General features: G+C 45.9%; 2 protein-coding genes across 16 annotated transcripts in view; one reads left to right on the forward strand and one right to left on the reverse strand.

Moving 5' to 3' along the window:
* Mms19 (MMS19 homolog, cytosolic iron-sulfur assembly component) overlaps positions 1–12,388 on the forward strand; it is a 29,953-nt gene extending 17,565 nt beyond the window's left edge. Inside the window, exons 9-31 of one of the 4 annotated variants that reach the window (XM_020177720.2) lie at positions 1,569–1,655; positions 2,301–2,375; positions 2,856–2,933; positions 3,476–3,614; positions 3,862–4,016; positions 4,267–4,345; positions 4,614–4,739; positions 4,934–5,015; positions 5,333–5,433; positions 5,533–5,682; positions 6,919–7,074; positions 8,122–8,221; positions 8,918–9,020; positions 9,167–9,235; positions 9,408–9,534; positions 10,020–10,120; positions 10,273–10,329; positions 10,469–10,655; positions 10,959–11,041; positions 11,140–11,304; positions 11,380–11,439; positions 11,845–11,945; positions 12,026–12,388. In XM_020177720.2, the coding sequence (XP_020033309.2) occupies positions 1,569–1,655; positions 2,301–2,375; positions 2,856–2,933; positions 3,476–3,614; positions 3,862–4,016; positions 4,267–4,345; positions 4,614–4,739; positions 4,934–5,015; positions 5,333–5,433; positions 5,533–5,682; positions 6,919–7,074; positions 8,122–8,221; positions 8,918–9,020; positions 9,167–9,235; positions 9,408–9,534; positions 10,020–10,120; positions 10,273–10,329; positions 10,469–10,655; positions 10,959–11,041; positions 11,140–11,304; positions 11,380–11,439; positions 11,845–11,945; positions 12,026–12,053 (2,409 nt within the window). In that variant the 3' untranslated portion in view covers positions 12,054–12,388. Of the gene's footprint in view, positions 1–1,568; positions 1,656–2,300; positions 2,376–2,855; positions 2,934–3,475; positions 3,615–3,861; positions 4,017–4,266; positions 4,346–4,613; positions 4,740–4,933; positions 5,016–5,332; positions 5,434–5,532; positions 5,683–6,918; positions 7,075–8,121; positions 8,222–8,917; positions 9,021–9,166; positions 9,236–9,407; positions 9,535–10,019; positions 10,121–10,272; positions 10,330–10,455; positions 10,656–10,958; positions 11,042–11,139; positions 11,305–11,379; positions 11,440–11,844; positions 11,946–12,025 lie in introns of those variants that run through there. The other 3 variants (XM_020177721.2, XM_074078597.1, XM_020177722.2) reach the window with 3 other exon arrangements.
* Positions 12,389–12,615: 227 nt separating this feature from the next.
* On the reverse strand, positions 12,616–21,798 carry Zdhhc16 (zDHHC palmitoyltransferase 16). 12 transcript variants are annotated; one of them, XM_074078598.1, is made up of 13 exons: positions 21,557–21,797; positions 21,336–21,429; positions 20,789–20,887; positions 20,222–20,380; positions 17,922–18,169; positions 17,572–17,766; positions 17,338–17,426; positions 16,938–16,966; positions 16,188–16,321; positions 16,002–16,049; positions 15,137–15,222; positions 14,331–14,454; positions 12,616–13,192 (listed from the first exon to the last, which is right to left on the reverse strand). In XM_074078598.1, exons 5-13 carry the CDS (start codon positions 18,162–18,164, stop codon positions 12,926–12,928), a joined length of 1,215 nt encoding a protein of 404 aa, XP_073934699.1. In that variant the 5' UTR covers positions 18,165–18,169; positions 20,222–20,380; positions 20,789–20,887; positions 21,336–21,429; positions 21,557–21,797; the 3' UTR covers positions 12,616–12,925. The 12 variants fall into 12 exon arrangements, with proteins under 12 accessions (XP_073934699.1, XP_020033314.1, XP_020033322.1 ...); XM_020177731.2 differs by lacking the exon at positions 20,789–20,887 and adding an exon at positions 14,059–14,129 and having other exon boundaries at positions 12,943–13,192; XM_020177725.2 differs by lacking the exon at positions 20,789–20,887.
* Positions 21,799–21,810: the final 12 nt, after the last annotated feature.

The following is a 21,810-nucleotide window of genomic DNA, read 5'->3' on the forward strand; positions in this document are numbered from 1 at the left end:
TCATGAATTGTGCCGTATATATGGTAGTTACTCAGCTTTCCAAGTCTACCTACGGTTCTGTTGTCTTGAGTCTGTTAAAATCATTTTCTGATTATCCATCTGCCTTTCAGCTTTGAAAAATTTGTTGATAATATCCCTTACTCTGTTCTCTTCAACTATTAGCTTTATGTTTAAAAAAAAGAAAATCCCTTCAGTGTATTTTTGGTACAATTTCCAAAGGAGAAAATGAAAATCTGATTCTTGTTTTCCGTTTGCCATGTTGACACAGAAATCATCAATGCTTTTTATGTTGTCAGATTTACAGATGTTTATACAGGTAAAAAGATAAAATGTGGCTATCAAAAAAGAACTGTATAAACTGACTCAACCACATAATGAAATAGTATCAGCCACTAAAATTGGTGTTATGAAAGAATATTACCACTTCAAATGCTCTTAATGTATTAAGTGAAAAAATAGATTACAAGCCAATATGTAAAAGCCAATCACATTTTTTTAAGTATTCATGCATAGAGAAACAGTGTATACTAACACATAGCAATAGTAATACATATATACAGAGAAGAAAGTAATAAACCGGAAAGTTAGGAGTGCTTATCTCTATATTTAGTAATATAGAAAATGTGTGGTCAGATAAAAATAAATAAATACCTAAGGCTGGGGATGTGACTCGGTAATAGAGCCCTTGGTGAGGCTCTACATAAGGCTCTGGGTTCAGTCCCAAGCACCACAAAAATAAGGTCTAGAGTGGTGTCCCATGCCTATAATCCCAGCTACTCAGGAGATCAGAAGGATTGTGGTTTGGGACCAACCCAGTATAAAAGGTAGGGAGGCCACCTTCTTTCTTTGGGGGTTGGGGAGAACTACAGATTGAACTCAGGATTTCACATTTGCAAAGCATCCATTCTACTACTTGAGCCACACCTTCAGTCCATTTTGCTTTGATTATTTTAGAGAAGGGTCTGGTGAACTGTTTGCCCCAGGCTGACCTCAATCTGGGATTCCCCAATCTTAACTGCTCAAGTAGCTAATAAGAGGATCATTGTTTGAGGCTGGCCCTGGGCAAAAACTCAAGACCCTACCTGAAAAATAAATGATTGAAGTGGTAGAGTGCCTGCCTAGCAAGCACGAGGTCCTGTGTTCAAACCCCAGTACCACCAAATAAGTAAATCACTAAAAGGCAAAAAATTCTGAGGATCACATAAAAGTAAGGTGCCAGTACCTCATCCTGTAATCCTAGCTACTCAGGAAGCAGAGATCAGGAGGATCACAGTTCAAAGCTAGCCTGGGCAAATAGTTTGTGAGACCCTATCTCCAAAATACCCAACACAAAAAAGGGTTGGTGTAGTGGTTCATGTGATAGAGCACCAGTCTAGCAACCATGAAACCCTTGAGTTCAAACCTCTACCGCAAAAGAGTCAGCATGTTCCTTACTAGGTCCTCACATCATACTACTGTGCTAAATTGAGTTAAGATAGCACCCTAATGTGCAAGCTTGCCGGGTTCAAGCCTATGTTGAAGAGTTGTCTGAAAAGTTGTACAAACCCATGATCCTTCTCCCTTTCCAGCCACCTAATGATTCCCATGGTATCCAGAGAGACGATCTCATCTTGAGTCTTCGAGCTGTAATGGCTTCTACACCACAATTTGCTGAGGTGGGTCTAGGCAAGGTCACAGTATATAGTCTCTGCCTAGAGAACACTCTGAAGAAAAGACAGTAAAAGCATGGGGAGAAAGAAAAGATCTAGTGTACATTTTAGGATACAACACCCTACAGGAATCTGGTGTGGCAAGTATGTGGAGCTTTTTTTTTTTTTCCTTTTGGCAGTACTGGGGTTTGAATACAGGGCCTCACTTGCTAGGCAGGTTCTCTACCACTTGAGCCACTCTGCTAGCCCTCTTGAGACTTTTGATACAGAAAATTTTAGCATCTTGGGCTGGTGGTGTGGCTCGAGTGGTACAGCACCTGCTTAGCAAGCTCAAGTCCCTGAGTTCAAACCCCAGTGCCAAGAAAAAAGAAAGAAAACTCTACCATCTCGTCTTTTAATGTATAATCCTGTTTCTAGATGGTGCTGTCTTTTGAAGTCCTCTAGCTTTGCCAACTTGCCCGTTTTTTAGGTAGCTGGGGTTCTGGCCACAACTTAACAGGAAGGTTAGCTTACAGTCACAACTCCTGACTTGAGTATTGCTCCTTCACATAGTACCTGTTACTTGGGTTTAGTGATAGAAAGGACACAGCTAACCTTGGTATAACTCAGATTTTACCTTCTCAGGCTTAAGTTCTTCCTTTTCTACCATAGTTCCTGTTGCCCCTGCTAATTGAGAAAGTAGATTCTGAGATTATGAGTGCAAAACTGGATTCCCTGCAGACTCTGGTGAGTGATTTTTCTCCTTGCAGGCTCCAGCTGCCTATACAGTTAAGAATACTAGAAGACACAGATTCTTGGACAGCCAAGGAGGATTGGCAGGATTTGGGCCTTTGTGCTGACCTAAAGCCTCTAGCTGCATATTGTCTTATCGTATAATAACTTAGTGGAAACTGAAGAAAGACTGCTGGGTTGTGTTTTGTTTTTGGTTTTTTTTTCACTCCCTGCACCAGTTGGGGGTTGAACTCAGGTCCTTGAGCTTGTTAGGCAAGCGCTCTGCCACTGAACTACACCCTCTAGCCTTTATGTTTCTTTTTTATCAGTCAGGATGAGTTCTTATTTTTCTGTGCCTGGGTAAAAACTGTTAGGACATCCTGCCAGTTTTTCTGCTGAGAACCAGCCTCCCTTAGGTACCATTATGCTGAAGTGCTTGCATATCCCAAGGCATCTGAGTTTGTAGATAGCTGATGCCTGCAGTTTCTTTGGCAGAATGCTTGCTGTGCTGTGTACGGACAGAAGGAGCTGAAGGATTTCCTCCCCAGCCTTTGGGCTTCTATCCGCAGAGAGGTGAGTGTTACTTAAGTAAACTCACTACTGTCAACTCACAGTTGTCAGACATGAGTGGAAATAAGGCACACTGTAGGCTTCCTCGTTTTCCCCAGGGTCAAGTTGCTATGTCTGGTTTCTCAGTAGGCAAGAAAGGAGATGTACTAGTTGAAAGACAAGGGAGAGAGTTCTTGTGTGAGAGCCAGCTGCTTAGTGAGAGCATGTGATCACCTTTGCACATTGCCTACTTCCTGTCCTCCCATGGCAAAGGGGTATGGGTCATGGTGCCTCCGGCACCATCAGAATGGAGGGGAGAGAAAGAAACTTAGGGTTGGGGATCTACTGGTATCTTACTTGTTAAAGCATGCATTGATTCCACTGGGACTAAAGATTTGGTCAGGGTAACCAACAGAGAAGACATTCAGTTGGTGTGTTAATATTTCATTGTCCTAAGGGTTCTCAACACCCCCACACACACACACCCCAAGGAAATAGGCAGTGGATGAGTGGAATCTCTTCTGGTGCAGGCTCACCTCAGTAGCCATGGGATTCCTCCCTGACAGGTGTTCCAGACGGCAAGTGAACGGGTGGAGGCAGAGGGCCTGGCAGCCCTCCACTCCCTGACTGCGTGTCTGTCTCGCTCTGTGCTGAGGGCTGATGCTGAGGACCTCCTTGACTCCTTCCTTAGCAACATTCTACAGGGTATTTGGACCATGGCAGCAAGAAAGGGGACTGAGCACCATAGAGATAACATTTCTCAAGGGCCAGTGACCCTTCATGTGTAGCATCCACAAGTTCAGTGATTTGGGGCCTGCAACCCTGCTTTGTATTAAAGACAATCTGAGTGATAACTGTTAGCAAACCATTCCAGGCCTCAGTCTGCAACCAGTATGGGTGTAGGGAAATCAGGCTGTATTTGACCCCAGGTGTGTGATTCCTGCCTCTCTAGATTGCAGGCACCATCTGTGTGAGCCAGACATGAAACTGGTGTGGCCTAGTGCCAAGCTGTTGCAGGCAGCTGCAAGTGCATCTGCCCGGGCCTGTGACCACATCACCAGCAACGTACTGCCCTTACTTCTGGAACAGTTCTATAAGCACAGTCAGGTAAGACAGTGTAGTCTTTGGGGGAGATGATGGTATCTGAGTATTAGGATCCCTTTCTCAGAGTTCAAGACTAAAGCTCTACTTTGAGCCCAAGTTGATCTGGGGTTTTCTCTTAGCAAGCTGCTGCTCATTCCCTTGTTTACCCTTTCATGGACTCGGTCTTACATAAAAGGATAATTCTCCCCAGTTCCAGAGTAGCAGGAGTAACTTGTATTATTTTTTGACTCCAGTACCCCTTGAAATGTTACAGAGCAACCAGCGGCGGACAATACTTGAAATGATCCTGGGTTTCTTGAAGCTGCAGCAGAAATGGAGCTATGAAGACAAAGGTGAGGTCACCTTCCAGTTGAAGTGTCCAGGGAGCTGTTTAGCCCTGTAGCCCTCAAAGGCTGGCAGGGCAAAGTGCTACAGTGTAGTTTAGAACAGTGGTTCTATTGTTCGGAGAATTTAGCACAGAACGGGGATATGCCCTGTTTATTTTTCCAGTGTGCTTCCTGGACACCTAGTAATTCTATTCTTAAAATCTACCTTGAGTTGTCTCCAGCACTGCTGAGTCAGGGATATATAATGTAAGAGATTGTTTCTTTCTCTCTCTAGATGAAATGCCTTTGAGTGGCTTCAAGGACCAGCTGTGTTCACTGGTATTCATGGCCCTAACAGACCCCAGCACCCAACTCCAGCTTGTAGGCATCCGGACACTCACAGTCTTGGGTGCCCAGCCAGGTACATCTTAAGGAAAAGAGAGAAAAGGGTGCTTATTGGTCCCTTACTTGTGGTTTTCTGTCTTACATGAAGAGCAGTCTTAATTACCTATTCTCAATGCAATGCTGAATGATTTGGGATTTCTAAGAGGATTTTTTGAAGGGTTATGGCTACAAGGAAAGAAAGATGAGATGCATGTTCCCTTCTAACCACAGATCTCCTATCATCTGGGGATGTGGAGCTAGCAGTGGGTCACCTGTTCAGACTGAGCTTCCTGGAGGAGGATTCCCAGAGTTGGTGAGAATCTAAAGCAGTAGTAGAGTTACTCAGATGCAACAAGGAACAGGGCTCTGTGCTTCTGACTCTTTTCTCTCCTTATGGAAGGTGGGCTCTGCATTTGCCTCTGGTAACTGGTTGGAAGGGTGTGGGACTGCTATCTCTTTTCTTGGGCACTAAGAAGTCCTATTCAACTTAGTGGTGTAGGTATTGGAGTCCTTCCTGCTCTTTAGCAAGGTGGCTTTGGGAGCCCATACTCCTAGATCTGCCTGAAGGCAGACCTTGGTGACAACCATGGCCCAATTCTTAGCTAATACTCATCTGCTCTGTGCTCCCAGCAGGGTGGCAGCACTAGAAGCATCAGGAACCCTAGCCACTCTCTACCCTGGGGCCTTCAGCAGTCACCTAGTACCCAAACTTGCTAAGGAGATAAACAGAGGTATGTATAGCTCATCTGGCCCAGCCTTTACCAGCAAGGCTTTGGGGGCCTTCATGCTTGCCATCACACAGGGAAACCTTATCTCTTGGCTGCTTGCAGGGGACTCAGATTTGACTAGAGATGATGGGCCCACCAAATGCTCCCAGTATCTGCGCTGTCTGCAAGTTTTGTCAGCTATTTCAACACATGCCAGCATTGTCAAGGAGACACTGCCTCTGCTGCTGCAGCATCTCTGGCAGGTGAACAAAGGTAACTACCAAGAATCATCATCAATAGCTGGGCTGAATGGGGAGTGCATCCAGGTGGAGTTGACACTTTTAAGTCCAAAATTGTAATTGTAGCTATATGTAAGAGTGACACGGTAAATTTTTAAAAACTTACATATAGTTATTGTACATATAATAATATTGATATATAGTGATATTTATGGGGTTTGAGTAACATTTAAATACAGATATACTATGTGGAATGAGGTAGTCATGTCTGTCACCTCACACATTTATCATTTCTTTGTGTTGGGAACATTCAAAATTCTCTCTACTAGCTATTTTGAAATATTGAAAGAATTGCTGTTAGTCATTGTTATCTACTATACTATTTAACATAAGAAGTTATTCCTCTTATCCAGTGGCACCCCTATACCCAATAACCATCCTCATTCCATTCCCCCTTCCATTCCCTTCCTGGCTCTGGTAACCGCTGTTTGAAACATTCGATGTTTGTCTTTCTGGAGGTGTAGTGAGCATTAAAAAAAAAAAAAGCTGATACCTGGGCCAACTGAATCAGTCTCGAAGGAGGGTAGAACATGCGTGACAGTAATTGCGAAGAGTGACCAGGTGATTTTCATGTGGTTCTAGGTATGGTCAGCAGCCTAGGCATACTCTAGAAACTTACTAGAAGTACAGAATTTCAGGCCCTCACTGATCAGAGTCTGCATTTTAACAGGATCCCTATGACTTTGGCATCCTCCAGTTTGCTCAGAGGCCAAAGTGACGTCAGCTCTTGCTACTGGAAACCTATACATGGTCACCCTTTAGGTTCCCTTACTAACATACACTCCCTGCTCTGGACTGCTCAGTCCCTAAGGGTAGATCCAGGTCTACAGTGCTTGATCCAGCAGCTGTTAAGTAGTAGAACACTAGACTCGGACCATGGCCTGAATCTGATTCCTGACTTTGCACGTCTGATAACCCTGGAAGAAATACTGATAATTTCATTGAGGCTCTGTGTTCTCTGTAAAGTGGGGGAGCTTCTAGAATTGTACAAATACAGGAGAGAATGTAAGTGAATATTTCTGTTGCACGTCTGGCACAGAGCAGGTCTCAACTCTGAGGTCTGAGTAGATAAGACAAAAACAGCCAAGAGAATTCAGTAACGTAGCTCAGTGAAGACACTTGATCTCTTCAGTCATTGTCTTTGTTCTTTCCATCTGCTATATTGGAAATACTTTTGAGAAAACTTTACAGAAACTTTCTCTCAACACAGGGAATATGGTTGCAGGATCCAATGAAGTTATTGCCATCTGTCAGAGTCTCCAGCAGGTGGCAGAAAAATGCCAGCAGGACCCTCAGAGTTGCTGGTATTTCCACGAGACTGCTGTACCTTGCCTTCTTGCCTTGGCTGTGCAGGCTTCCATGCCAGGTAACAATCTCCATCCCTTTCTCATCCTTAAAATTCTGCCTTCCAGCATTGGAAAGCACTGCCACCTCCTGGGTGTTGGTGGTATTAGGTTTGGTACCATCAGATAAAAGTATGTCCTTCCCTTTTTTTTTGTCCCCTGTGGTGCTGGAGATCAACCCCAGGGCCTCATGCTCTATCATTGAGCTACATCCCCACCCCTCTAGTAGGTTTATTTTGAATCTTCTGTCCCCCAAGTGAGATTTCCCTAGGGCAAAGGGTGCCAGCATGACATCCATTGGCAGGAACCAGAATCCACTAGTATTAACAACATTCAAATGGATGCACACCTTGTTTCCTTTCAATTGCTATGTCATGAGTTTATTAGACTTGAGTTTTAAAACCAGCAGGTCTGGTTGGGTTTTATCTTTAACTTGCTTAAGAGATGATACTCAGCCTTTCTACATGCAGCTCCTTCACCTATGAGATGGGGATAAAGAGTCCTATCTATATCACAGGGTCATAAGGATTAAATAAGATAATGTGTGGTGCCTGACCACATAGCAAGTGCTGGGAGTAGGATAGTTGCTATAAATAAAGGCCCATAAAGGTAAACCTAGAGGACACATTAGGAATAGCTGCTGGGGGCCAGTGCGGTGGCACAAACATGTAATTCCAGCTACTTCAGTGGTGGAGATAGGAGGGTTCCCGTTTGAGGCTGGTCCTGGGCAAAAGCATGAAACCCTATCTAAAAAACAAAGCAAAAAGGGCTCAAGTTGTGGATCAAGTGGTAAAGTGCTTGCCTAGCAAGTACACCCTCTTCTGCAAAAAAAAAAAACCTTTGGCTAGTCGAGCCCATCGTGATAAAGATAGGAACCAATTGAGGTTTTTTTGGGGTTTTTTTCCCCTCTCTTTCTTTCGAGACAGTAGTCCAGCCTATCCTTGAACTTGTAGTTGTCCTCCCTTAGCTTCCTGAGTGCTGGGGTTACTGGCTCTAATTTTCATTTATGAGTCATAGTCGTGGCTTTGAGATTCTATGTATGTGCATGTGTTGGTGTTTTGTTTTTACAGAGAAGGAGCCCCCAGTTCTGAGAAAAGTGTTGCTTGAGGACGGGGTCTTGTCCGCCATGGCATCTGTCATTGGCACTGCCACCACTCACCTGAGCCCTGAGTGAGTATAATCTTGGGTGTGACTGAACCCAGAGAAAAAGTAAAGATTCTTGAGAAGCAACAGAATCTACCTTGCCAGCCATCCTTGACCCCATAATGTGAATGTGGGGCAGTTACCTGTCTCATCAGTTTTTCTGACAAAAAATAGTGACTTTTTGCATGACTAGGCAGATAGGTAAAGCAGTGGGCCAATGGTTCATGGCTGCAGAATCACATGTAGAGCATTTTAAAAACATACATTATACTCCTCGCTAGATTGTAGGCTCTAAAACAATATGGATTTGATCTGTCTGGTTCACTATGCATTTTATCAGGGTCCAGAGTGGAAATGGTTCAGGCATAAGATGTGTGTCAAATTAGTGTTTGTTGAATGTGTAATCAATCATAGCCTGTCCTGTTGACTCAGTGGCCCTAAAGTGAACCCCATATTGAAAGCACTTTTTTTTTTTCTTTATAGTTACTGGGGTTTGAACTCGGGGTTCAGATACTATCTAGGCAGGCACTCTACTACTGCTTGAGCCAGTCCTGATTTGTTTTGTATAGTTTTAAGATAGGGTCTTAGAACTATTTGCTCATGCTGGCTTCCAACTGCAGTTCTGATCTCTGTTTCTCGAGAAGCTAGGATGAAAGGCTTCTATAAGGGGAGGGCTGCTTTAGAATGCTAGCTCCTTGATAACACCTAGTATTTTGCCCCCAGGTTAGCTGCCCAAAGTGTCACCTGCATTGTGCCCCTCTTCTTAGATGGCAACACCTCCTTTCTGCCTGAAAACAGCTTCTCAAGCAGATTCCAGCCATTCCAGGTAACAGTCTGATGGACCAGATTGGGGAGAATCTTGGAATTTACATCCTTTAAACTTACTTTCTAGGACTATTCTGGGATAGCTATTGGGGCAAACAAGCCTACTGCTGGCAAGACATGCTTAATATGACTCTTCTTTCTTTACAGGCTGGCTCCTTGCAGCAGCGGCGTCTGGTTACACTCCTTATGGCTTTTGTTTGCTCCCTGCCACGAAATGTAAGTGAAAACATTTGGGGAGTTGGAGCCCAAGCTGGAATTTGCCACAGGCTAGTTTCCCTTCTGAAGAAGTTAGTTCATGTCCATTCTGGTCCCTGCTGCCACTTTTTACTAGGTATCTCTTGGAACTCAAGGGTTTTCTGAGTCCATTACATGGCCAGGTTTTCCATAGGTGGAAATCCCTCAGCTGAACAGACTCATGCGGGAGCTTTTGGAGCTGAGCTGCTGCCACAGTTGCTCCTTCTCCTCCACTGCTGCCGCCAAGTGCTTTGCAGGACTCCTCAACAAGCATCCTGCAGGTACTGCGATGGGTCTGGGTCAGGAGCCTCCCAGAGCCCCTGCTGACAAACAGGTTTGCCAGGCACCAGTGGCTGATGCCTGTAATCCTAGTTACTCAGGAGGCAGATATCAGGATCACAAGACCGTATCTAGAAAATACCCAGATATACCTAGCAAGACTGAGGCCCTGAGTTCAAACTTGAGTGTAATCCTAGTTACTCAGGAGGCAGATATTAGGATCACAAGACCGTATCTAGAAAATACCCAGATATACCTAGCAAGACTGAGGCCCTGAGTTCAAACTTGAGTACTACCAAAAAAAAATCTGCAAGTTTGGCTTTTTAGATACAGATCACAGTAGCCCTAAAGCATTGGGGCCTAAATTACTCAGAGGGTCATGTATTTTCCAATGGCTTTTCAGGTGCTCTGCACTTACATACTTTGTTGTTAAAAGTAAAAAAATATTTCACATTGTATCAGCATGTCTTCCTTCCTTCCTTTTCAGGACAGCAGTTGGATGAATTCCTCCAGCTGGCTGTGGACACGGTGGATGCCCATCTTGGCTCCCAGCCCTCTCGTAGTCAGGCCTTTACACTGCTACTCTGGGTAAGGAGTTACAGTGGACTCTGGCTAGGCACAGGCAATTATGTCTAACTAGAATAAAATGTCCCTGTTTGACCCTGAGCCACATAGCAGCTGTGCCTTAGGGTTCTGGGGTTTGAATGTCAGCTCTAGCTGCTCCCTCTCTCTGATTACAGGTAACCAAGGCTCTTGTACTCAGATACCATCCTCTCAGCTCCTGCCTCACAGCCCGGGTAAGTCTCCTCTGAGAAAGGAGAACTAGGACCTAAACAGGAACTTCCCTGTTGACCCTGTTGTGCTGAGAAATTTCCATTCCCCTCTTTGGTATTTAAGATTCTTCTCCCTGATGTACTTCAAAGGCTCTTTCTCCAGGTCATGGGCCTCCTCAGTGACCCAGAACTAGGTCCTGCAGCAGCTGATGGTTTCTCTCTGCTCATGTCTGACTGCACTGATGTACTGACTCGTGCTGGTCATGCTGAAGTGCGGATCATGTTCCGCCAGCGGTTCTTCACAGACAATGTGCCTGCTCTGGTCCAAGGCTTCCATGCTGCTCCCCAAGGTGAGAAGAGTCTGAAAGAGAGGCCCCAGATATACAGACCCCACCTTTACATGGCCAATCCCTAAAATCATTTAGGGCCCAGATGCTTCAGATATATTTTGATCTGTACCTAGAAAGCCAAATTTCCAGATTCTCCACCCACTTTTTCTTTTGATGGGCATGTCTTGTTTATTCTGAGCTCAAGGGGCTTTTTGCTTTTATTTCCCACTTCTTTTTTGTAGGTTGATATCAGAGATTGGAGTTGAATTCTCAAGCTGAATGTCTAAACCCAATTCCTGTCCTAAAATTGCCCATCTTTTTCAGATGTGAAGCCAAACTACCTGAAGGGTCTGTCTCATGTACTCAACAAACTGCCCAAGCCTGTGCTCTTGCCAGAGCTGCCCACGGTAAGTCCAGCAGCCTCTCAGCAAGAGGTAAGACTATTCAGCCAGCTGGGAAGAGAACCAGGAGCATCACAAAATGGTGATTTCTTGTTGCCTCTTAGCTCCTTTCCTTGCTGCTGGAGGCCCTGTCCTGCCCTGACTCTGTGGTCCAGCTCTCCACACTCAGCTGCCTTCAGCCTCTTCTACTGGAAGCACCCCAAGTCATGAGTCTTCACGTTGACACCCTGGTCACCAAGTTTCTGAACCTTAGCTCTAGCCCCTCCATGGTACGTTGAGCCCCAACACCTCTCTAGCATCTTTCTCCTTGGGTCTCCCCTCACCTTCTTCTGGTTGGGTTCTAGGCTGTCCGGATTGCTGCACTGCAGTGTATGCATGCTCTCACTCGCCTGCCCACTCCTGTGGTAAGTACCTTAGCTGTCCTCCCTGGCCTGGGAACCAGACATTTAGAAGAGTGAAGGAAATGCGTTTTTGCCCTCATCAAGTGGGATTAACTACCCTGTTGAATGATTCAGATAGGAACTACAAAGTACACCTAGGCATGGATTTCTCTTGGACCCAGAATGGAGCCAGTAAATCCTGACCACCCCATAGAAGAATAGCCTTCTGCCACTTGGCATCCTTTGGAATCACTATAGTTTGACATATTGCATGTGTTTAACACATGTGAGGCCCTGGGTTCAATCCCCAGAACCCAAAAAGAAAGAGGCACATTTCTTTCTTCAGAATGTAAATTATACAGCCAAAGAAGCAGCATTTCCAGTTACCATGGTTGAGCAAGGCTAAAATTATCTCCTCTGACTGCACAGCTGCTGCCATACAAACTACAGGTGATCCGGGCCTTAGCCAAGCCCCTGGATGACAAGAAGAGACTGGTGCGCAAGGAAGCTGTATCAGCCAGGGGAGAATGGTGAGTTCTAAGTCACTGGGAAATATGGGACCACAATTGATCTCATTGTTAATGCTGCCAAACATTCTTTGTATTTACAGGTTTCTGCTGGGGAGCCCAGGTAGCTGAGCTCTGGGTCCTAGCCTACACCTTTCTGACCGACAATCTAACCTGGAATTACTAACTGTCAAGCCATCCCACCCAAAGCAAGCAGATAAATGGCCTTTGCTGTGTGGCTGTACAAGAAACTTAAAGAGTCCTGATTTCTAACACATTTGTGAAGTAACTGACAAGACTGCTTGTTTGAAGAAAGATCTTGAATTGTGGGGCCGTCCCAGTATATCTTATGTCATTCACCCATCTAAGCTGCTGATGGGTGAATGCAGTTGAGTGTGGCCCTAAGGACCAAGGATAATGGATGTGTGTTTACCTGCTGAGGAATAAAGATTTCTTTTGGTAATGGAGCCAACTATCAGACACACAGACACATACATCCCACCTCTGCTTCTGTAGCACTTAACCATAGGTATCACTGGCCTAAGCTAGAAAAACAGTAAGAATAGGAATTAGCCAAGTTTGTTCAGGGCATCCAACCACTCAAAGCATAAGAGGTATGACCAGAACAATGACTCACTAGGCCTTGACCCTGACCTCCCCTTCCCACCCTACAGGCAAACAGTAAGAAGCTAAATACCTTTTACAAATTAAATGCCTTTATTTTTTTTTTCTTCCTTCAGTAGCATGTCAAAAGTGGCAGTGACCGGCAGTAGGCCTAATGTCTTTGCCCCATTGAGAAGCCAGGAGTTCAGCATACCAGATAGGTGTTTTCCCAGACAGAAAGTGGAAGAGGTGGTGGCTAGCCCCAGTGCTGTGACCTGGAAGAGGCAGGCAAGGTAGCCAATTGCCTGACCCCTAGTCTGGGGCTGAAACTTCTGTTTGCCTGAGTAAAGAGACATCAGTCCTAGGATTTTTCTACATTGTGTCTTGCTTTTGTAGTGTGGTCAACAGGTTGGTCTCTGAAATGTCCCTGCACAGTACCATACGGCAGCCCCAATGGCTCTTTTTTGATGAAGGATTCCAAGAAAAGCTGCCCTTGGAGACTTGAGACAACACAGGCAGCAGAACACACTCAAGTTGTAGCTGACAACCCAGCTCACACTGCCATCACAGAGGCTGAGTGAGCAGTCACCCAAGGTGGGGGCTCCCAGCTCATTCCATTCCCGTGAGGCAGGTGACTGGAAGGTAACAGCACCCGGGTGAGCCAGTGCCTACAACAGAAGACAGAAATGTCCCTCAGTTCCAAGAGTTCTTACTTGACCTTCCTGTAAATTCTGCAGCAAGCGTACATCCAAGCACAAAAGTAATGAGAGCTCCAATTTCTTCTCCCTTCTGGGGTCTTGAAGGCCTTTTGAGGTTTTATTCTTTTGGGGTTTTGTTTTATGACAGGATCTTGCTGTGTAGCCCAGGCTGACCTTGAACTCACAATCCTCTGCCTCAGTCTCGTAGGTGCTGGAATTATAGGAGTGCACCACCATATCTGGCCCTTTTGAGGTTTTGAGCTAAAGGATTATCTGTAAGCACAGTGGTAGGCAGCAAATGGAACGAGATGGTGAAAGGAGGGAGGGAAGGTACTTCCTTCCACTCACCTGGTTGTTACTCCCTCAGTAACTGCAGTGTGAAGAATGACTGTGTCTCAGGCTGGGAGAGCTAACTGCATGTGTTGCTTAGGATCTCTGTCACAAGTAGATTACCTCAGTCTCACATTATTGGCTTAAATTCCAGACACTGTCATTCAAGTCAAAGATGACTGGTGACTACTACATAGTACCTAGATGTTCTTTCCTGAGACGGCTTTCTCAGGATTCTCCTCTAGTCATTCTAAAACCTTGTAGGCTATTTTGATCACAGATTTGGCCTCAAGCCTCGTTGGTTCAAATTAAAGCAATGATGTCTATTCCTGGAGTCTAGAACTGTGCAAAGACAAGCACCACTAGTCGCATGTGGCTATTCAAACTTGTGAAAATGAAATCCAATTATAAACTCAGTGGCACTAGCCACATTCTCTGCTCCCAGGTATAGACCATTTTCCTCCTCATGGAGTTCTGTCACACAGCACTGGTCTGTCTTACTTTACCTTCCTGTGTCCACACCCAGGAATACCTTCCAGTTGTCCAAGCAGCCATAGTTGTAGGGATTCCTAAATACCTGGAGCCAAGAAAAATAAAAAGTTTCTACAACCCTCTTCTACTTACTGCCCTTCTCAACTTTGAGGCTAATGACTGAACTAAAGCTCAGGTGGGCAAAAGCTGTCCTTTTGTGCTGCTTGTCTAGTTAGCCATGGCCTCTGTTTACAGGGTGCAGGTTCAGTTTACCCACCTGCCCATCCAAGCCCTCTCCCACACTCACTCTGCCCTTGGCCTGTAACCGACGTCTCTCCTTCTTGTTGATGTGCCTTTCAATGCTAGTTTCACCCCGACTGATGAGAACAGCATGCCATACAGTTAGGGCACCCAGGGCAAGTGCCACAGAACTAAGAAAAGAGAGGCAAAGATTGGTAGAAATTAGAAGGTTGAAGGACACAGGCTTGAAATTGAGCTGGGCTATGATTAGCGACCTCTTTGCCTAATTTATCCTTTGGTATTTATTTATTCCTAGGTGAACCGGTATTTCATGACACCTATAAAGAGAATCAGTGAAAATAAATCAAGTAGGCTAAAAAAAGTTATGTGGAAAGGATGGTGGGGAAATAAGTATTACTGAGAAAAATATTCTGTATTTAAATATCCATGCTTAAGAGATAGCAGAGGGTAGTAAAAGCACTGGGTTGGACAGAAAAGGCATTAAATTCACATTCCAGCTCTACCATTCCTAGCTGTGTATCATGGAATAATTTCCTTCACTGTTTTTCAGTTTTCCTGATCTGTAAATGCATTCATTTTTCCGTTCAGTAGATACTACAAGGAATAAACAAAATAAGAGTTTAACTCAGGTTGTCATATAACAAGCTTGTATCTTTAGTGCTTAGTAACCAGCAATGCTACTACCCTTGGTTTTCCCTGCCCCAAAATGCTGAAGAAAAGTGCTGTTTGCCAACCTCAGCTAGACTAGAATAGTGACAGGTCTCTCAAGGATGGGTTCCTGCCTACATGGCACCTACAAAGGTTTTCCTGATGCTGTCCCTCCATTAAAACTATCAAAACAAAGTTAAATACCTGCACAGGAACCAGAGGTAGACAAGACTCTTGTGAGTTATCCTTTCTCGAAAGGAGAAGGTGGGTGGTGGGGTCTGGTGATAAGTCTAGAAAAAGAAAACAGCAAAGCCTGGCTCTTTGCTCTTAGTCTCCAGCAACTGCCGCCAGAGCCCTCTGCACCTATAGGCATGAAGTAATCCAAACCCAGGCAGAGAAACGGGATTAAAGCCACAGAGGAATCAGGGTAGCAGCCAGATGGGTGGGCCAAGCCCAGGGGCACCATCACATGACAAACACTGGGCAGAGCAGGTCTGGACAAGATGGCAAAGCACAAGAAGAGCTCATCCTGGGCCTTTAGGGTGACAACACAAGTGGGGCTCCAGGGGAAGCCACTCCAATCTCCAGTCAGAACTCCTTCACTGGGGCTGCATCCCCTAGAGGGAACCAGATCCACACCCAGCATGGACTAACTGGAGTAGGGAGAACCATGAGTTCCACTAAGGACTTGAAAGGGCAGCAGAGGTGCAAAACGTACAAGTCCAAGATGTGCTCAGAATGAGGAGTCCTACAAGGCACAGGGAATGAAGATCCAGATACAGATGGACCCACCCAATCTCTGTCCCGTGGAGCCCCTTTACACAGACTAACATAGACTCCTTGCTGCTCAGGCCATCACCAAGGCAGAGTCTAGGCTCAGCCCAAAGAGGTGACGGGATAGCCAAAAACTGTCATACACCAAAGATTTCTAGCTTGTCCCCAGGCTCCTGAGTCTACCCAGGGTAGCCTCCCTAAAACATTTCTGATCCAGTCTATTATCAGTCCCTATTATTAAATTAGCAGGCCCATTGCCTGAGCAGCAGGAGGCAGTGGGGTGGGGACAGCCCACCTGGTTGGTAACCGCCTGTAGTTTGTTCTTGTCGAGCTGTTTCATTTTCTAAGGGGATGGAAAACAGTGCTGGTTATACTCTCAGGACTCTAGGATAGGGGTCTACCAGCCCCATTCCTTAGGGCAAGGTTCCACACCCCAAAGTTCTGCACTACCGAGTTACCCTGTTCCTAAGCATATGCTCACCTCAATGGCAGCATAAGCCTCCCGGAAAAGGTCCCAACTTCCATAGCTGCAGTAGACACAGCCCAGGGTCATGAAAAAGCAGAAAGAGAAGAAGTACCGATGGTTATAGTGGCCTACACAGTTGTTTAGCCAGGCTGGTGGGGGAATGATTAAGGATAAGTTCAAATACAATTTCCAGGGATGTCCAGGCCCCTCTGGTTCATCCTTGGTTCAAGACATCATCCAAGCAAGAACTATTTTCCAAAGGCATGAAAATAGGGAACAGTTTCCCAAAATTGAGGTGAATGTCTCCTAAGCTTTTTAGAACTCTCAGTTCACACCAGGAAATCATGAAAACTGCCAGTAAAGTTTACCAGCCAATATTCCAACTATAAGGGACAACTATATGGTTAGCTAGACAACTATATGGGACACCAGAAGGGGACCTGTGGTTCAATTTGGCACCCCAAGTGGACAGCCAGAGCCCAAATATCTCATGCCACTCAATACCCATCAGCACAACAGTCTACCAAAGACAGACCTGTTAGAAGATTCCTGCACCCAAAAGATCCATCCCAGATAGCCTGTGAGCTTCCTGCTCCCTACCCCAGAAGATAGAGGTTTCATCCCCAAGACACCTCTTCTACTAATTTCTCATAATCCCAGTATTCACTACACACTGATGCTAGAAGCCCTGGGCTTGTGGCCAATAACTCTGTACAGTGTTCTGGAGCTAAAGAAGACCTTGGACAGAAGAAAGCAAAAGGATACGGCAGTGATGATCCATCTTCAGCACACACCTGTGAGGGAGGGACACAGGCTCTGTTACGGTGGCCAAGGTTCTGGAGATGTCAGTGCCAATCCTTTCCTACAAGGACCAGCATCCTGCTGAGTGGAAAGGGCACAGACTTTGAAGACAGCCAGGCCTTGCTTCAAACCCAGGTCTGTAGTTTATTACTATGTGACACTGGACAAGGTAATTCATTTCTCTGAGCCTCAGTTTCTACAAGAGTATAATGCCTAACTCATAGGACCATCCGGAGGACTAGGTGTCAGAAGATGGAGAACATATTGCCTGGGACACGAACTTTGCTTCAGGGTCAGGTTTTGCTCTAGAACTATAGGAGAAGGGCCACCACTGGGGTTCACAGAGAGCAAAGCAAAAACCCACCTATTGCAGATGCTGCAGTGGTGTGTTCGGGCTGGCTTGGGGTAAATGCACTTCTTACAGATGGAGACCGTGGCAATGTCATTCCTGCCCTGTGCAAAGGGAGAAGAGCATCATGACCACTGTAGCAACACCAGTTTTATGCCCCAAAAGACTGCAAGGCACTCCCCTCCCACTCATGGGACTGGCTCCCATAGCCTACAACTCTGTCCTTCTCCTTTCCCCATGGAAACCCACCTGGGGTGGGTACCCAGGAGGAGTGGTGATGGCCTGGTAGTAATGGAAGACAATGAGGATCAGATTCCAGTGACTATAGAAGAAATGCCAGCAGAGCCGTGGTACCGAGTAGGTTCGGAGGATGAGGGGCAGGACACATAGGTAGGCGATGGCCACGATGGAGCCAGTCAGCACAATCACCAGCACCACAAACACCTGCCAATACCAGGGAAGTCAGGTAGACATAGTGAGCTATACCCACATGTGACTCAGGTATTTTCCTGGATGCCCAATGTAAGTCCATCAGAGACACATCCCTCTGCTCTCCCAAAACATCCCTTTTCTTGGGCTTCCTGGGCACCATCACTTACCACACCAAACCAGCGGATCACATTATCCACCAGCCAGTAGATAGGCTCAAAGGCAGCATCAATAGCGGTGTCACTGCCCCCAAAGGAGTTGTAGAGCAGGGAGCGCAGGCAGACCTTGCCATAGCGCCAGCGCTGTACCAGGCCCCGGAGCAGAGGCGGGCAGCGGCGCCTGTAGCCCAAGAGCAAAAGCAGGCGCAGGCAGAGGCGGGCTGGACCCAGCAGCAGGCTTCGCTGGCCCCGCATGGCTCCTAGGAGAGTATACCATTGTGAGGATTCAGCCCAAGTCCTGTCCCTCCCTGACCCACCAGTGAGAACCAGCAGTGAGCACCAACTTAGGGGCAAACACCCAAGATGGAGTCCTGGTAGGCCAGTCACCAGCTGTGGGAAGAAAAAAGACCACTTTGCTTTTCTACAGGATGTCTAGTGCCAATATCCCAACCAGACTCCAGGAGGCAGGGAATGGAAGTTCAAAAATATTTTACACCATGTGGGTACACAGAAAATCCAAGGGGATGGACACCGAACAGGCAACACCAAAACGGTGAGAGAGAGGCAGGTGGCTCCAAGTCAAAGGAGTCTTTGGAGCTGTCTATGTAGACAGACCACTGAATGGAACATAGCCAACGTGAGCTGCCCACTATGTCTTGGCATGGCCACTGTAGGAGGTGTTTCTTAGGATCTCTGGCCTGCCCTGGAACACCAAGTGCATACCCTGGGATTCTGAACTTTGATCTCTAGTGCCATCTGTGGCTTGGACAAGATACTCCTTCTTCCATCTCCCTCTGGGATGATGTTATAGGCCAGCAGATCCAGCCTAGTAGCATGAGATTTCTTGTCTCCTTCAGGACAGTCAGCCACACCCCTTGCATGACATAAAATGCTTTTTCTCCAAGTCCATTCCCAGCCCCACCCCAAGGATATGGTAGCCACAACTTCAGGTATTCAGAACAAGAGAACACCAAGGCAGAAGATTCCAGCAGTGGAAAGGGCCTGCTCTACTCTAGTTAAAAACTAAAGATGCTGCTGCCCCAAGCTTCCAACCAGCCCTCCTGGTTCTCCAGTCCTCCATGGTTCCTTTGCAAATGCCTCCATTTCTATGCACTCGCCACCTCCTCCACAGCTGGGAGGAGCTTGCTGCCCAGGCGATGACTAGAGCTGAGGACACAGGTGCTCTAACAAACTCCTTCCATGACAGCCTTACCAGTTCTACAGATTAAAGTCCCTTACCAGAAAAGAATATCTGATTTTCAACTAAGGCAGCCAGGGAAGGCTGCTTTGTCCTTGACAGCTCCACTGACTTATTTAACAGGCAGCTCAAAACCCAGCAGAAACTGGAGGAGGCTGCTTCACTGTAGGGATGGTTTCAATTCAGTAACTGGAGCAATGTACTTTCCTTGCACCCTGGATCATCCCCACAAAAGAAAATACTTAATTACCTGCTTCATGAGCCCTGAAGCCCTAAAATGAAAAGAAACCCAGCAAACAAGGCCTGCAAAAAAAATAGAAGACCAGCACTAAGGAGGCTCAGGAAGGAGGATTGCGAGTTCAGGGCCAACTTGAGCTATAAGATCCTGTCTCAAAATAAAATAGAAAAAAAAAAAAAAAAGAAAGAAAACTGGGGAGGAACCTAAAACTGCACCAGGATAAACAAACTAGCCATTCCCATCACCTCCTAGGAAGCTATGAGAATTAAGAGGGAGTATAGAAAAGAGAAAAAAAAAAAAAAAAGACAAAAAGCTTAGACTTTTACTTTTTCTTGAGTTGGACTTCTGTTGTTTGGAACCATGATTTGGCTGAAACATGAATTTTCAAAATAGTAGATAGTCACAATCAAATGTAAGAGTTGGGGAGAACTGATTGCCCCACAGCAAATCTAGGTGACTTTTGGACTGTCCACATAACTGTACGTTCCCTAATTAGGGATAATGTAGACTGTCATATTTGCTAAAATACGTTTTATAGCAATAGCATGCAAATCAGACACATTCCTCATTGTAATAAACATAAATTATATGCCACCTCAGTGTCACCACTCCTAGTCTTAAAAAAAGAAATCCTCCTTTTCAGATTCTCTATTTTTCAGATTATTCTCAACTATCTCCTGAATTCCTGAGCTCTACATGAAATGCCTACCTCAAGGACTGGATTTATCAAATCTCAGCTGCTTATACCCTGCTTGAATTCAATCTCCATGTGTTCCTATTCAATGTGGGTAGAAATCAATGCTAAGGCCTTTATGATTCTACATATACACTTGACAAGGTATGAATGAAATATTTCTAAAGCACTTAGCATAATACCTGGCTCATGGAAGTAGTCAATAAATACTTGTTGAATGAATGACCTGGAGAGATGCAGAAGTAGGGCTGATCAGATGTCTATCTGTCCTACAAATACTAGCAAAGACACTCCCGCCAATGTGATAACACTAAATAAAGTGTTTGCTGACAGCATTCTTCCTGATTAACAGAAAAATAGAAACCATTAGAATCATAACACTCAAGAGTTAGAAGTTATTTTAGTAAACAAATCCAACCAGAAATCAACTCAAACATGAAAACAGAAGCTTATAGATGCAGCATACAGATCAGATTTGAGTGAGCCAAGTATGAAACAAGGTCCCTCCCCTCACTTAGTGGGATAGGAGGGAAATGGGGATGCCAGGGGGGAAAAAATATGTTGTCCAAGGGCCACAAATGAAACAGGTTTCCTGTCAAGAAGTCAAGGCAAAACAAAACTCAAAAACTTACGTGTGTTTGAGGGGAAGAGGGTAATCTCAGAGTGAACAGGGAAGGAAGAATGAAGCACAGTTCTACTAGTATCCCCAAAACAAACACAGCCTAGTCCCATCCCTCAATAGTACCCACAGGCCATGATGACCATCTGCCAGGAGATTAGAGAGTGCAGGTCACAGCATTCCCCTTATCCCAGGGCTCTGAATCACCATCTGTTTTCCAAAGGGAAACCTGATTGGCAGGGAGGGAAAGGAAGATAGGGAAGAAGAGATTCCAAAACTACTAGAAGGCAGATAAAACTAGATCAAATTTCATTTTGACAAAAACGCTGCTCTCGTGTTTCCCATCTCAACCAGGAAATATCAGACATCAGTAAAGAGCACTATTATTTATATGCAGGCTTCCTTTCTGGGCAAAAGGGAAAAAAAAAGGAATAGTAATTTTATCACGGGGCTGCATATCCAAAGTTCAGGGGCCTACATAATTAGAGTATCCGACTGCATGACAGGAAGTTGCAGCTACAAAAAAAACAGGAAAAGGATGTCTCCCAATGAGGGCGGCGTGGTCAAATTGCGATGGACTGGAGGCCAAAAAACTTAGGTTCCGTCCTGGGAACTATCTCGAATTATCTTTGAAACTTTGGACAGTCAGACTATGTTTCTGATCTGGGTTTCCAAACCTGTGAAACAGGCGAAGTTGGATTTGGCTGACCTCCTTCCTTCGCGCTCTATGGCTGCTCCGAGGGTGCACTTCTACCTGAGGAGGGCATGGCACTGCAGGGTGGAGCGGGGCGAGGCGAGGAGAGAACAAAAATCCGAACTCACGATTCGGCCCCGAGTCAGGCCCAACACTAGAAAAAGGGACTAAGACGGGGAGCACGGGCCGCGGCTTCGCCCTTACCTGCCGCCTGCCAACCACTCAATCAGCCAAATCGAGCCCCGCTGCCTCTGCGGTCACTCACTGCCACCTTCTCCAGCTGGACGCACGGAACAGGCCCGGCTCAATCAAACCCACCATGGCCCGCCAACCTCAGCGCTGGGCAAAGGACCGGGTCCCGCCGCCAGCCCATCCTCAACCACCAGCGCAAGCGCAAGCGCAAGCACAAGCCCTGGAGCGCTCGGATTTATCCCGGTGCAACCTGGGAAATGGAGTCT

The sequence above is a fragment of the Castor canadensis genome, chromosome 7 (genome assembly GCF_047511655.1).
Source record: "Castor canadensis chromosome 7, mCasCan1.hap1v2, whole genome shotgun sequence".
NCBI lineage: Eukaryota > Metazoa > Chordata > Mammalia > Rodentia > Castoridae > Castor > Castor canadensis.